Source organism: Schistocerca piceifrons, chromosome 1 (genome assembly GCF_021461385.2).
Source record: "Schistocerca piceifrons isolate TAMUIC-IGC-003096 chromosome 1, iqSchPice1.1, whole genome shotgun sequence".
Classification (NCBI taxonomy): domain Eukaryota; kingdom Metazoa; phylum Arthropoda; class Insecta; order Orthoptera; family Acrididae; genus Schistocerca; species Schistocerca piceifrons.
The window spans coordinates 541,246,546-541,263,673 of record NC_060138.1 but is presented as its reverse complement, the minus strand read 5'-3'; the positions used below and the strand labels follow the sequence as shown (position 1 = coordinate 541,263,673).

The following is a 17,128-nucleotide window of genomic DNA, read 5'->3' as shown; positions in this document are numbered from 1 at the left end:
GAATCAGAAAAGTACCGTGTGACAGAATATAAAGCATTTTGTGAACCAGCATGATGCATTAAAGTGACTCAAAAAACCTGCAGAGAAAAATTCACAGATTTTTTGACCCTCTTTGGGGTCAGATATCTAAGGAAGAAAAAATGCAAAGGAAGCTATAGCTTGGCATATTTGTTGACAATGCCTGGGACATGATTCTGTTAGCATATTTATGTGCTTAGCCAATCATTTTCAATTATACTTGATCACAAACAAGACATCAAATTTATAATTACAATAAATGAGCAAAATTTAGACATAAATATGGCACACAAGTATCATTTCAGAAATTTTTCTTTCCAGCACCAGTGCAAAGAACACAACTTCCTGCACTAGCAACATCCTGTTGGATCTCAGAGTCATTTCACCAAATGGACCAAATACGAGCTGGGACTCCAGCAAATGTCATGTTCAATGTGTTATGAGTGCAACACGGTACATGTTGCTGAACAAGCCAGAATGACAACTGGTAGGTTAATGTTGGTGTTCCAGCTAACCATAAAAACCATAGAAATTTGATGACTCAACCAGTTCAAAACCATTAGCTGAGTCAGTTTCTGTTCCTATGCTAGTAGTGAGCATGTACGGTTGCAGTGGCAAGTTATCAATCTTTGCTTGTCCTGTTACATATAGATGGCCATGTTTGCTGGTTTCTTCACTGAGGTTCCAAAGCCTCAGTTGCGTTTCTAGCCTTCATTCTCAAGCCGTGTTTGTTGGTTTCTTCATCGAGGTTCCAAAGCCTCATTTGGGCTTCTCACCTTGGTTCCCTAGATGTGTTTGTGGGTTTCTTCATGAAGATTGCAAAGCTTCAGTTGGTTTTTTTTGTCACAGTTCCCAAGCCAATCTATGGGTACCTTCATGTTTGTTCCCAACCCTGTGCTATTTAAAATTACTGCTTCATGGAATTAAATTTTTCTTCAATACTGTTCAATATGGCTTCTGGAAAATTATACTGATCTCCTGCTCCAGTTGCTGAAGGTGCTGCAATTTTCTTGATAACGGAGTGTTCAGGAATCCAACATTTATCTTCTCTTTCAGGCCAATAGAATGACCAAGGTGGACCAAAAGTGACCACAGCATCACGTCTTCAATACCACCTTCACGTTACCAATCCACCAGTGATTGTCGTAGATGCAGGCATTGTATTGGCCTGGAATAAGGCTTAAAACTGACACAAAAGCCACACTGGTGTCAGCTGATTGATAAATAGAGGTCAAAAAAGAATTTGTATCACTTGAAATCTGACTAACATGAACATTGGTTCAAATCCATTGGTAGAAATTGGCAATTTTTGCAAGATCCGGCTAAATTATGGCCATTTTCAAATTATTCTTCCTGTAAATTTCTATCGTGATCTATTTCTTGACATCAGTTTGCCAATCACCACTGTTGCCTGACCTGGCACTGTGCGAATAGCAAGCTGTACCATCTTGTGATGGTAGCATACTGTGCACGATTTTTGTTAAGTTCAACCTTGCTTTTCATCCCTTTGCTGAATCAATGCTAAGGTACAAAAAGATGTTTCCAGTAGAGAAAAGTGTGCTCTTTCCAGTGATGCTGGAAAGAAGAACTTCTGAAGTGACCTCTTTGCAGTATTTGTTCTTGAACTTAGCTCACTTTCTGCAGTTTTATATTTGGCACAATGTTACTATGATCCACAAAAATTGCTTAGTCAGGAAGTGTATTGACAGAGTCCTCCCCATGTTCTGTTAATATATATGCCAAGTTGTAGTTCTTTCACATTTTTTCTTCCAGAGATATATGACTTCAAAGAAGGCTAAAAAAAATCAAATTATTTTTGTCTGCAGGTTTTTTTGAGGTATTTAGATGCATTATACTGGCTCACAAAGAAAGTGTTTTACACACTGAGACACTGTCTTCTTCTGATTCAGGGTCAAAAGTTGTGTAGGATCTGAAAACAAGAGATACTGGTTGTTGTTCCCTTGTATTAAGAAATGTTCAAACAATGGGGTTTGCTCATTTTCACCACATCCTTGTTGAAGAGCTTCTCAGATATAGGGCCACAGTTTCCAACATACTGGGTATTACGAGCTAAAATTTTGCATGAGTTCATTTCCATGGTACATCTGAACTCATGGTAAGTTAACAAAATCAGAAATGGAAGAGTGGGAAACTTCTGAAAAATGTGGTCACTTGGGTTGGAATGATCCAGTTATCCAAATATGTTTTCAACGTTCTCCATAAAAAACATTAGTTTAGTAGAGGGAAAGGACCCAACATCTGTTCAGGTGCAAACCAGAAACTGAGGAGGATGAGTTTAGGCCCTGGTGGTCCAGCAAACAAGAAAAGAATCAAATTTCTGTGATATGTCAGCACATTAAGAAGACAATTACTTAGACAGCGGCTAGCAAGCACCTGGCCACACAAATAATGAATTTGACCATTATTATTCCAGAAGTATCAGTATTCTGAAAATATGTGTTGATTTAATATGTTTACATTGCTTGTATGTAAACAATGTCACTCACACAATGTTGATACAATTATATTAATGACATTTTTAGAACAGCACATACTATTCTGCTGTAGATTGCAACCTGTGTCTATATTTCTGCTTCTCAGTTGTGGACAGCATTGTTCACCAAATAGCACATATTGTGAAAAAAATTGCGCCCTTTTATGTCTTTTGAAGTACTGAAGTGCATTTATGTCATTCACCTGTACAGGTATATGCTTAGGATGATACAGGTGAGACTGTTCCATTATAGTACAAACTATGGATTTAAAATTAGGAAATAAGTTTCATCTTGGTGATTTGCAAGGAAATAAAGTTCCGAGTTTTACATTTCATTGATAGAGGGGACATTAAATTTGAGAGTTCCACCACAGTTGAATAAGGATGAGGAAGGAATAATGATGTGGCCTAATCAACGTGATCCACCTGGCAATCAACTTATGTAGGGAACTCATGGAAAACATAAATTAGGTTGATCAGCCCAGAATATGAACTATTTTGGGTAAAATCTTCTGGGTGGCTAAGACATATTACTCCTTTTTAGAATTTCCCAAAACCCAACATTTCAGCCCTTCTGTTGGACTCTTTCTAGGGAGTCTTTTGGTCTTCTTGGGTGACTGAACACAATCAAAAACCAGTGTTGCATTTACTTATAAAAGATGTTATTTGAAAATTTTCCTGAAGAAGTGGAGTTATTGCGTGAAATTATTCAGGCTTCTTTCAATAGTGGGCCATTGCTACAGAGTAGGTTCTGACAGCCAGTAGAGAAAAAGAGTGGGAATGTTAGCACAACACTATTGTTGTCATGCCACTGTGATGGCTACCTGAGAGTTGTTTATATTTCTTCCATGCAATGGCTGGGCAGTGGGAAGCCATGCGGAAGAAAACAGCCTACAATACATCTCTTGCAGTCGACTCACCCCTCTCCCAATAATACGCCAATGTCCAGGCTGCACACCTCCCACTTAGGTCAAAAAGTAAAACAAATAAAAAAATTGCTATAAAAAGAAACAGACTGCACACTTTTATTGTGGTCTTCAGGAGGGGAGGGGGAGGGGGGGGGGGGAGGAGAAGAAAGAAAGAAAAAAAAACCCTGATTTGATGCAGCTATCCACATTAGTCTGATCTGTGCAGGTTTCTTCTTTTATTCATAACTACTGCAACTTAGCACCATTTGTACCTTATTATTGGAATTAGTGAAACCATCTCCTTTCTCTCATTATCACCACCACCACCACCGCCACCATCCAACACAAACATGGCACCATACTATACACACACACACACACACACACACACACACACACACACACACACACATTACACTCACCTACACTTAACATATACACATAAGACTCACCTCTCACACATATGCAAGGAAAGGGGACGGTTGTACACAGTGGAAGTAAACTTTTTCTGTCTAGGGAGATCTGGGATCTCCCAGTGACTTTACTTTGGTGAAAGTATCATCACATATCAGACAGAATTGTGACTGGATTGAGCATTATGTGGTAGGGAAAACACAGCATGTAATCTTGGATGGGGAGTCACTAAAAGGTGTAAAAGTAATTTCACATGTGCCTAGGGACATATCTTACATGGCAGACATTTTGCAGATGACATTAACGACGTAATATGTGATAAAAAGCTGAGCAAATATCCAACCAGATAATACAATAAATTTTCAGAAATATAAAATTGTTAATTTCATAAAGCATGACTACAACATCAATGACTCACAATTGGAACCAGTCAAAGGCAGCAATTCATTGGTAGGATACTGGGAAGATGCTGTCGATCTACAAAGGAGATATCTACAAAATACTAGTGCAACCCATCCTAGAATTTTTGCCCAATGTGTGGGACTGACGTCCATGGGACTAACAGATATACAGAACTTATGCAAAGAAGGGCAGTATAAATGGTCATTGGTTTGTTTGACTCAAGAGAGCGCACCACGGAAATGCTGGAAAACCTGAAGATACTTGAAGATAGATGCCAACTACAATGCAAAAGCCTATTTACAATGTTCCAAGAACAGTACTAAGTGAGGAATCTAGGAATACACTACAGCCTGCAACCTTTCACTTGCATAGGGACTGCAAAGATGAGATTAGAATAATTACTGTGCACACAGATGCATTTAAATAGTCATTATTCCTGTGGTATGTGACGAAGCAAGCTCGGATAATTTTAATCCCCTTCTTGTTTTTCCATCTGCCTCCTTAAATTCATTTTGTTACTTTTAACTATTTACCGTTAACATATGTGAATATAATCTACATTTTCATAAAAGAGAAAGACTGTCCCTTAGTTTTAAAGAATATAAAACCAGATCTAATTTTGTGCTTAGTTTTAGGTATGTAATTGATTTTCTAATTTATTTTGACTATTCCTAGTTGGTATCTTTCAGTATAGGGTGAAATCAGTAATTGTTTCGTAACTTAAATTCTATTGTTGATGTATAAACAAATATAAATTCTGTACTAATTACAAACATTTGAAGGAACAACTAATAGTATTACTAAACAATTTATTTGGCTCTATTTCAAAACATGTTAGCAAAGTCAGCCCTTAATTAATTCCAAAGTAATTAACAATTTTGTCCAAAGTACTGTTTGCATACTCATATTTGTTAATTTCATGATTTAAACAAATAATTCGGCCTAACTCTTGCAGTAGAAGAAACTGTTAAAAAGAATCAATGTTTCAATGTATTCAGTTAATTTAATGAGTTAAGTTTTAATTATTATTTCTGTAAATTAAACATCAAACAATGTGAAGTTTCAGTACCTATTATTGTGAGGATGCCTAAGGGCCTGATTTTTGGTCATGAGACAGTCAGTCCATAGCTGAGTTTCAGACGAGAAATCTGTGTTGGTTAGAGCAACAACAATGCTTCAATTTAACAGTGAAATAAGTGTTACACCGATAGACCGTGTGTTAAAACACTGACAGTGTCTGCTCCATACATACTTTTCTATTCTTCAAGAACTGTGAACTTTGTGGATAGGTTTTACTGCTTGTAGATGTTCAATAGCAAACTATAGTACCAGTATGTGGAGGTTTACCTGCAAACTATTAATGAGGCTTATCGAAAGTTAAACAACTGTGTACTGGCCAAATAACTGTGCATTATTGAGGGGTTGTGAACAGTGAAAGTAAAAGAGAGTGTAATGTAACTGTGCACCTGTCGGCTACATTATTTTCATTAGTCAGTGTCGGAATTACAAATCCCATTTTTCAGCCAGTGTAGCAACGCAGGACATCGACACCGAGGGCAATCAATGAAGAGATAAACAGAGAAGGTGGAACTGCTACAGGTACATATACAAATGGAACAGGAAGACACCCTAAGATGTGGTACAATGTGAAGTAGCCTCTGCCATGAAATTCACAGCGATCTGCAGAATATAGATATAGAACTGTTTGCAATCTTTGCCTGCTCCCCCACCCTACAATTTTTATCCCTACCTCCTTGACTGACTGCACCTCTCTCCTCCTCCATTTCTATTATCAAATGAGTTTCTTGGTGTCCTAGAATATGACATTTCAGCTTATCTCTCCTTTTAGTCAAACAGTGCAATAAATTTCTTTTCTCCCCAGTTCAATAACACTGCCTAAAATAGCAATGAAATACAAATTCAAACTTCTTTTATGAAAACCTTTTTTAAAATCATAAGACAGCCTTCTTACAGTCCTATTTGGTATGGATCTCACACACTAGAACAATATTCTAGAACAAGTTTCATGAGTGATTTGTAAGTGATCTCCTTTGTAGACTGATTGCACTTCCCCAGTATTCTACCAATAAACCAAAGTCTGACTGAGCCCTTGTGATCATTCCATTTCATATCCCTACAAAGTGTTACACCTAGGTATTTGTATGAGTTGGTCAATTCCAACAGTGACGCATTGATATTGTAGTCATAGGATACTACATTTTTTCATTTTGTGAAGTTCACAATTTTACATTTTTGGACATTTTAAGCAATTTGCCAATCTTTGCACCACTTTGAAATCTTATCAAGATATGATGATATTTATGCAGCTTCTTGGATCGCTTCCACTATCCTGTGCTTCACTAACTATTTGTCTCTAGCACGGAGCATGGATCCAATTCACCAACAGTCTTTTCTAATTTATTTTTTTTCATTTGGTTCACAGTGAGCTTTGTTATTCACCTTGGAATGTTGTACATTATCCAGATTTGAATTATTTGTCATTATATGCTTTATCATTACATGGATACTATAATGACAGTTAGTTAGTGGATATTTTATACTAGAGTGACAGTAATTAAAAACTTTCGCTGCGACACTCTGCAGTCATTTCTATGGTAAAGGCAACCTCAAGGTGGAATAATGAATATCTTTTTCCTTCTGGTATTGTAACTATGTACACTGTTGTTTCTTATGAACTGTAGGGGATTCTTTACAAAAAGTGTAACAATGGAATAAATATACTGTGATACAGTAGTAAGAATGTCCATCTCCGCAAACAGATGTCTACAAGATGATAGTGGATGAGAACCACATGCCACGTGGGATTAGCCGAGCGGTCTAAGGCGCTGCAGTCATGGACTGTGCAGCTGGTCCCGGCAGATGTTCGAGTCCTCCCTCGGTCATGGGTGTGTGTGTTGGTCCTTAGGATAATTTAGGTTAAGTAGTGTGTAAGCTTAGGGACTGATGACCTTAGCAGTTAAGTCCCATAAGATTTCACACACATTTGAACATTTGAGAACCACACATTATTCCTACAGCAAGGTTTTTACCAATGAAGACTTTCTTTTTTTAAAGTGAGTTACCCCTAGACAAATTCCATATGATATTACTGAATGAAAATATACAAAATATGTCAACTTACTGATTTGTCTCTCCCCAAGATCTGTGATGATCCTAAGTGCAAATGTGGCCGAACTAAGCTGTTTTATAAGTTCCATCCAATTTATTATTTCCTCATCATATGACGTGTTACACTTATCATTGTGTAGTACTCCTAGGTATGCAGAATTGAATATGTGGAGTCTTTTTAAAACTGAGAGTGAGCCCATTCACAGAAAAATAGACAATGACAGTTTTAAGAACTTTGTTACCATTTCTTCTGTTATTGTATGTATGATTAGATTGATTACAATACTGGTGTCATATGCAAAAAAGAACTAACTTTGCATGTTCTGTATTATACGGGAGATCATTTACATGCATAAGGAACAGTAGTGGGTCTAAGACTGAGCCTTGGAGAACCCCATACGCGATTTCTGTCCCATCAGAACTATGTCCCTGGACTATCTTAGTTGAATTACTAAGTACAACTTTCTGAATTCTTTTGGTTCGACATTACATTATACATTGGTTGGCACACCATCCCTCCTATGTAATTTTTGTGAATATCTCACTGAAATTATAAGTGCTTATTGTACTTTGACTGCCAAAATGTCACTTGCAGTTCCTCCTGAAAAGGTTCTAGCATTTCAGTTACTAATCAAAAATGTTCTTTCCACCATAATTTCTGCTTTTAGTAACAGACTAACAGACTGGCAAAGTGCTTTCACTAAAATCCTTACTGGTACTGCAGGACTGGGCCTTTTTTGAAAAAAAGAGAGAGAGACAAAAGTACAGAGGAAAAGTAAAACACATAAATGTGATATTAAGATCAAAGGAAAAAGAAATCTATTAGCACCAGAAAAACTCCTCAGAACCACAAGTGTTGATGGGCAACTACTGCACAGATAGTTTTCTGGAGAAAATTTATTCTTACAATATCATGCCTTCTGTTTATAATGTCTTCTGAAATATACTGGAGACACTTAGTCCATGTGAAAAACTGACTCTTGAAAACTGAGGCTTAATTGTGTATTTCCTATTAGGCAATGAAATGGTGTGTATACTGATCTTCTTTCCTCTACACCGTTTTGTAAGTTCAAAATTATAGCATTCCATCATTAATCAGAACATACAAATATACCTCTCTTTTTACTGAGATCCTTTGCACACACTGCGCTGACAGCATCCTGGCATTGCGCCCCAGAACAAATTTTTTCCTTATCAAATACTGGCTCAATGGAAACCCATGGTACAGTTTGTGTTCGCTATCACACAAAAGTCTTTTTGGAAATGGATTTTCACAAAAGTGTTCCTCAAGAAGATGGTAACAGCAACCAACATTGCACACTGCACTTACATTATTCTCCCTTATAAACAACTGTAGGCAAGCAGGTGCCAGATTACCACAAGTGTGCAGCCCTGTTAAAAGAATATTACTGCAAGAATCATAGCTACCAAAATGTTCTGTCACAAGGGCAGCTAAATCAGTTTCTTCAGAGATATATGCTGTTGCTTGCTTGTACAAAGCAAATACACCCTCACTGGACTCAAGATTTTCAGTCTCACTCAGTTGCTGATTTTGAGAAGTTGAGGCATCAGCTTGCATCTTAGCTTTCCAATGCTTTCCATGACGAATTTGAGTCTTCTCTGTTTGAGGCTTCTCCAGTTTTATTAAGGCTGGTCTCCAAGCTTTCTGTAAACATCAGTTCGGAGTAATTACTTTTATATCGAGAATAAATTCAAAATATGATGGTCAACAATAAAACTAACATAGTATTAATGTTGAAAATCAGCTGTGAAGCTACAAAACAAACATGAACATGTTATTTCTTCACCGAACAAGAACAGTGAAAAAAATAATAATGAAATGGATAGCACAGAATAAAGACAACATGTCACAGATGAGGAAGAATTTAAATATAAAATCTGAAAGGCAAATATGCAGACTGCCTTGATAAATAATAATGATGGAACATAACCACTTATTTTTGAGATGGTATGTTTCACTACATACAGGGTTGCCCCTGCAGGAATGGTCAGTGTTCAGGGATATGACAGGAATGACCATTAGAAGCAAAAATGTCAAGTAAATGGTCTAAAATGCATACTTTAAGAGCTATGAGCACTACTTCGTCTTTGATACTGTGAAACAAACCTCTTCTACTACAAGCTCTTTGCTTTCCGTATTTTTGGAGGATGTAGTATGTGCCAAAACAAGGAAAAAGGTCCAAAAAACTTAGGCCCTAAACTGCATACCTTATAAGATATGAGCACTTGTCTATCTTTGCTACTGTGAAAATATATCTCTTCTATCGAACAAGTGCTTATAACTCGTAAGGTATGCATTTTACGGTCCATGTTTACTAGGCTATTTGGTTCAAATGATGGTTCCTATCATATTCCTGAAATTGACAGTTTCTTCTGGGACACACTGTAAATACACATGAAAGGTAATGATAAATTTCTGACTTTTGAATAATATATGTTCCTCAACACAGATGCAACACTGCATTAACTGATAATTAACTCTACTGCTTCCTCATCCACATGGCAGTTAGGTTGAATTCTACCCCTGACTCGGTTCCAATTTCAACTTGCTGCAGTTGCTAAATGAAAGTCGAGTGTGGCTGAAGTGAAGTAGTGTTTTCAAGGGTATTATAAATATGGACAGACACAAGTATGACCAATGCTGCACCATCAAACTTGTGTACAGCTTGGTGGAATTGTTAGACCAGTATAGCACTCTGGTTACGAGGATAGAAACTGTCACACAGCAAATCTAATAGCCAAAGACACTGATCAATATATATAATCATTCTGGAAAATAATCAAAACTTCATGGAGATAACCACCGAATGGTATGTGAAACTATAAAATTGAAGCTCTTTCAGTTGTTGTTGTTGTGGTCTTCAGTCCTGAGACTGGTTTGATGCAGCTCTCCATGCTACTCTATCCTCTGCAAGCTTCTTCATCTCCCAGTACCTACTGCAGCCTACATCCTTCTGAATCTGCTTAGTGTATTCATCTCTTGGTCTCCCTCTACGATTTTTATCCTCCACGCTGCCCTCCAATACTAAATTGGTGATCTCTCCATGTCTCAGAATATGTCCTACCAACCGATCCCTTCTTCTAGTTAAGTTGTGCCACAAGCTCCTCTTCTCCCCAATTCTATTCAATACCCCCTCATTAGTTATGTGATCTACCCATCTAATCTTCAGTATTCTTCTGTAGCACCACATTTTGAAAGCTTCTACTCTCTTCTTGTCCAAACTATTTATCATCCTTGTTTCACTTCCATACATGGCTACACTCCATACAAATACTTTCAGAAACGACTTCCTGACACTTAAATCAATACTTGATGTTAACAAATTTCTCTTCTTCAGAAACGCTTTCCTTGCCATTGCCAGTCTACATTTTATATCCTCTCTACTTTGACCATCATCAGTTCTTCTGCTCCCCAAATAGCAAAACTCCTTTACTACTTTAAGTGTCTCATTTCCTAATCTAATTCCCTCAGCATCACCCGACTTAATTCGACTACATTCCATTATCCTCGTTTTGCTTTTGTTGATGTTCATCTTATATCCTCCTTTCAAGACACTATCCATTCCGTTCAACTGCTCTTCCAAGTCCTTTGCTGTCTCTGACAGGATTACAATGTCATCGGTGAACCTCAAAATTTTTATTTCTTCTCCATGGATTTTAACACCTACTCCGAACTTTTCTTTTGTTTCCTTTATTGCTTGCTCAATATACAGATAGAATAACATCGGGGATAGGCTACAACCCTGTCTCACTCCCTTCCCAACCACTGCTTCCCTTTCATGTCCATCGACTCTTATAACTGCCATCTGCTTTCTGTACAAATTGTAAATAGCCTTTCGCTCTCTGTATTTTACCCCTGCCACCTTCAGAATTTGAAAGAGAGTATTCCAATCAACATTGTCAAAAGCTTTCTCTAAGTCTACAAATGCTAGAAACTTAGGTTTGCCTTTCCTTAATCTTTCTTCTAAGATAAGTATTAGGGTCAGTATTGCCTCACGTGTTCCAACATTTCTACGGAATCCAAACCAATCTTCCCCGATGTTGGCTTCTACCAGTTTTTCCATTTGTCTCTACAGGGGGAGGACAATGCATATTTCACCTGTTTCATACATCTTGCTCACCAGATGGTAGAGTTTCGTCAGGACTGGCTCTCCCAAGGCCGTCAGTGGAGTTCTAATGGAATGTTGTCTACTTCGGGGGCCTTGTTTCGAATCAGGTCTTTCAGTGCTCTGTCAAACTCTTCACGCAATATCATATCTCCCATTTCATCTGTATCAACATCCTCTTCCATTTCCATAATATTGTCCTCAAGTACATCGCCCTTGTATAGACCCTCTATATACTCCTTCCACCTTTCTGCTTTCCCTTCTTTGCTTAGAACTGGGTTTCCATCTGAGCTCTTGATATTCATGCAAGTGGTTCTCCTTTCTCCAAAGGTCTCTTTAATTTTCCTGTAGGCAGTATCTATCTTACCCCTAGTGAGATAAGCCTCTACGTCCTTACATTTGCCCTCTAGCCATCCCTGCTTAGCCATTTTGCACTTCCTGTCGACGTTTGTATTCCTTTTTGCCTGCTTCATTTACTGCATTTTCATATTTTCTCCTTTCATCAATTAAATTCAGTATTTCTTCTGTTACCCAAGGGTTTCTACTAGCCTCGTCTTTTTACCTATTTGATCCTCTGCTGCCTTCACTATTTCATCCCTCAAAGCTACCCATTCTTCTTCCACTGTATTTCTTTCCCCCATTCCTGTCAGTTGTTCCCTTATGCTCTCCCTGAAACTCTGTACAACCTCTGGTTCTTTCAGTTCATCCAGGTCCCATCTCCTTAAATTCCCACCTTTTCGCAGTTTCTTCAGTTTTAATCTACAGTTCATAACCAATAGATTATGGTCAGAGCCCACATCTGCCCCTGGAAATGTCTTACAATTTAAAACCTGGTTCCCAAATCTCTGTCTTACCATTATATAATCTATCTGATACCTACTAGTATCTCCAGGGTTCTTCCATGTATACAACCTTCTTTCATGAATGTTAAACCATGTGTTAGCTATGATTAAGTTATGCTCTGCGCAGAATTCTACCAGGTGGCTTCTTCTTTCATTTCTTAGCCCCAAGCCATATTCACCTACTATGTTTCCTTCTCTCCCTTTTCCTACTCTCGAATTCCAGTCACCCATCACTATTAAATTTTCATCTCCCTTCACTACCTGAATAATTTCTTTTATTTCATCATACATTTCATCAATTTCTTCTCTTTCAGTACACTGTTGAAAATTATAACAGATTAGATTGGACGCCATTGGTGTGCAACTCAAGACGATTCCAGAATACGTCAATACTGTCATTCACGTAATTTCTTACATAAACAGAGTCTGTGTGCTCCATTTCTTCCACATTCTTTGTGAGGCTAAAATGTGACACCAATATTTGCATCTTGATTGTTTTCCACACTCTAACAGAAAAAGGGCATGAAGAGATAATTAATGGAATTCTAATGCACAACTTTTATCCGTTTTTTACCTTACCTTCATAGCCTGTAATACTGACTACATGAATGAACTGCATTCAAATATGCATTGTCCTCCCCCTGTAGAGACAAATGGAAAAACTGGTAGAAGCCAACATCAGGGAAGATTGGTTTGGATTCCGTCGAAATGTTGGAACACGCAAGGCAATACTGACCCTACGACTTATCTTAGAAGATAGATTAAGGAAAGGCAAACCTACTTTTCTAGCATTTGTAGACTTAGAGAAAGCTTTTGACAATGTTGATTGGAATACTCTCTTTCAAATTCTGAAGGTGGCAGGGGTAAAATACAGAGAGTGAAAGGCTATTTACAATTTGTACAGAAAGCAGATGGCAGTTATGAGAGTCGAGGGACACGAAAGGGAAGCAGTGGTTGGGAAGGGAGTGAGACAGGGTTGTAGCCTATCCCCGATGTTATTCAATCTGTATATTGAGCAAGCAATAAAGGAAACAAAAGAAAAGTTTGGAGTAGGTGTTAAAATCCATGGACAAGAAATAAAAACTTTGAGGTTCGCCGATGACATTGTAATTCTGTCAGAGACAGCAAAGGACTTGGAAGAGCAGTTGAACGGAATGGATAGTGTCTTGAAAGGAGGATATAAGATGAACACCAACAAAAACAAAATGAGGACAATGGAATGTAATCACATTAAATCAGGTGATGTTGAGGGAATTAGATTAGGAAATGAGACACTTAAAGTAGTAGATGAGTTTTGTTATTTGGGGAGCAAAATAACTCATGATTGTCAAAGTAGAGAGAACATTAAATGTAGTCTGGCAACAGGAAGGAACGTGTTTCTGAAGAAGAGAAATTTGTTAACTTTGAGTATAGATTTGAGTTTCAGGAAGTCCTTTCTGAAAATATTTGTATGGAGAGTAGCCACGTATGGAAGTGAAACATGGATGATAAATAGTTTAGACAAGAAGAGAATAGAAGCTTTCGAAATGTGGTGCTACAGAAGAATGCAGAAGATTAGATGGGTAGATCATGTAACTAATGAGGAGGTACTGAACAGAAGTGGGCAGAAGATGAATTTGTGGCACATCTTGACTAGAAGAAGGGATTGGTTGGTAGGATACATTCTGAGGCATGAAGGGATCACCAATTTAGTATTGTAGGGAAGTGTGGCAGATAAAAAGCACAGAGGGAGACCAAGGGACGAATAAACTAAGCAGATTCAGAAGGATGTAGGTTGCAGTAGTTACTCAGAGATGAAGAACCTTGCACAAGATAGGGTAGCATGGGGAGCTGCATCAAAACAATATCTGGATTGAACACCATTTAAATTCATTGCAAACACAATCAAACAATGATAGGGCTACAAAATGTCTCCTTTTCTGTGCTTCAATTATATTAAACTTTAATGGGTGTCATATGTCTGTGAGATGGCAGTCAAACTTCCTGGCAGCAATCTCCTCCCCTTTCCTTCCGGAATCATTTTGTCTTTTCCCTCTATGTATCATTTCTTTGGAGTGCTGGCTTCCTGCAGTGAAGGTGGAGTGCTATTCACACTAATTCATCTTCAGTAACTGTGTAGTAAAGTCACAATAATATCTCACAGATGTATAATACTAACAAAGTGACTGTCATTCATCAGATGTGATTAGCAACATGTTGTGTTTATTGTGATAATTATTGTATATTACAGCTATTACTGACAGTGTCTCATAATTAATTCGCACAACATCGAGCCACTACCACATCCATCTTACCATTCAAAACCAACCTGAACAGAATGGTTATTCTTGACTTCTGAAAGTAAATTAATGAAACTTTGAAATACATTTGGAAGAATTATTGATTTAATTTTTGAAGATAGTGTTATTGATCCAAATCATTTCTCAATGGATAGCACTGGAAGCAATATTTTTCACAACACTATCACTAAGAAAAGGTTTTATGTTTACACTGACAGCTCTTTGATTTGAAAATCTAAATCACAGGGAAGAAAGTAACAATGAAGATGCTAACATTTTTTACATTGATAAAATTTACTTACCATGCAGCGGTAGAAGAAACACACATAAAAGACTGTTGTGATCGGCAAGCTTTTGGAGCCAGTGGCTCCTTTTTCCAGCAGAAGGGTTGATGGGGAAGGAAGAATGGTGAAGGAAATGGGCTAGATAGGTCTAGGATAAGGAGTAGATTTTGGGAAAGTCACCCAGAACTAGTGGAGACTTACCATATGGGATGAGAAGGAAAGACTATTTTAACAGATTTTTTAAGATCTATCAGCAGTTTGACTCTCAAGGTCTTACTGTGTGTGTTGAGATTTATGTTTCAGGTGAACATGCCAAGAAAATTAGTAATTATATGTATGTCAATGCCAGTAAACAGAACTTAATATAATGCCCATATTTATTCATGGAAAAACAGAGTCAAAAATCTCTCCACAGAACAGAAACTGAGTATTCTCACACAGGCTGTACAGATACCTACCAAACCAGTCCACAAGACATACTGAAATATCACAGCAGACAAATGGATCATCTCAACTGAAACTGTCAATGACTTTCTAAAAACAACTCAATTAAATATAGGAATTATGAAGAAAAATAGAAATAAGATCCCACTACAGTTTCAACCAAGTAAGACACACACAGAAAGTCTTCTGTTTATGATGGCACAGAGAACATAACTTATTTATCTTATATAAGGCCGAAGTCAAAAGCAGTGATCTTACATGTAGCACTCCACAACTCAATTCAGACACTGGTAAGCCAGAGATAATTTGTTTTTCTAATTTCAATAAAGATGGTACTGACAGACTTTATATGAAGAGTGAAAACTACACATTGAGCAGAACAACTCATAAGTGTCTAATAGCAATATTTTTTACCAACGTTGACGTGGGGTGTGCTGTCAGTGCTTTCACTCTCCATCAATCCTACTCTAATGTTCAGAATAGCTCCAGACTCAGTTTTCTGCTTGAGGATTTATAAAATGTGCTACACACACACACACACACACACACACACACACACACTCACTCTCTGTAAAGATGACCTGCTGAACTGCAGACAGATATGACGAAAAGAATTATTTTACGTATAAGCTTTTGGTCAAAGCCCTCTTCAGAAAAGAAAAAAGTACCACAATTTGCACAAGCAAGCACACCTCACCACACGAATGCTATCTCCGGCTGCTGCAACCAGAATGTAACAGACATGCGTCGAACAGCAGGAGCAACAACACAGAGCAGGGCATGGAAGGGGAGGGTGGGGGGAGGGAGGAGCAGGATACATGTGGAGGATGTGGAATCAGTGTTGCCTGGCAGAGTGTGGAGGGACTGTATGTGGTAGGATAGAATTACCAGACTCAACGTTGGGAGACTGTGGAAGAGGGAGAGGGGGTAAAATGGGGAGTGGGAAAGAAAGAAGCAGAGAAGGGGAAAAGATCGGTGGGTGCACCAGTGAAGAACAACACACAATGAGGGGAGGTGGTCTGTGAGGTGGTGACAAGGCAGAGGAGGTGGAAACAGTTGGGGTTGGGTTGTTTGGGGAAGGAGAGCAGACAGCGAGGTCATCGGTCTCATCAGATTAGGGAAGGACGGGGAAGGAAGTCGGCCATGCCATTTGAAAGGAACCATCCCGGCATTTGCCTGGAGTGATTTAGAGAAATCACGGAAAACCTAAATCAGGATGGCCGGACGCGGGATTGAACCATCGTCCTCCCGAATGCGAGTCTGGTGTCTAACCACTGCGCCACCTCGCTAGGTGAAACAGTTGAGTGGAAGGTTTGGGAACAGTAGACTACCATAGGTTGACGTTGGGATGATTTTGGAGGTAGAGAATGTGTTGTAAGGATAACTCCCATCTGAAGGGTTAAGAAAAACTGGTGGTGGAGGGGTGGGTATCCAGATGACCCAGGTTGTGAAGCAGCCACTGAAATCAATCATGTTACATACACCTGCATGTTGTAACATAGGGTGGTCCACTTTGTCCTTGGCCACTGTTTGGCAGTGGCCATTATCCTGGTGGCAAGCTAGTTGGTAGTCCTACCTATACAAAATGCTGAGCAATGATTGCAGCAGAGCTGTTATATGGTGTGGCTGCTTTCACGGGTGACGCGGTCTCTGATGGGGTAGGATAAGCCTGTGACAGAACTGGAATAGGAAGTGTTGGGGGCGGGGGGATTGGGCAGATCTTGCACATGGATCTTCCAAAGGGATACAATCCCTGTGGCAAGGGGTTCAGACTGGGACTAGTATAG

The 17,128-nt window shown here is 38.5% G+C and overlaps 1 protein-coding gene across 1 annotated transcript in view; it reads right to left on the bottom strand.

The window, feature by feature from the left end:
- The window catches only part of LOC124799548 (probable methyltransferase-like protein 25), a 78,143-nt gene that overhangs the window by 43,306 nt on the left and 17,709 nt on the right, over positions 1 to 17,128 (bottom strand). Inside the window, exon 2 of the mRNA XM_047262931.1 lies at positions 8,480 to 9,031. Coding sequence (XP_047118887.1) covers positions 8,480 to 9,031 — 552 coding nt within the window. The remainder of the gene's footprint in view (positions 1 to 8,479; positions 9,032 to 17,128) is intronic.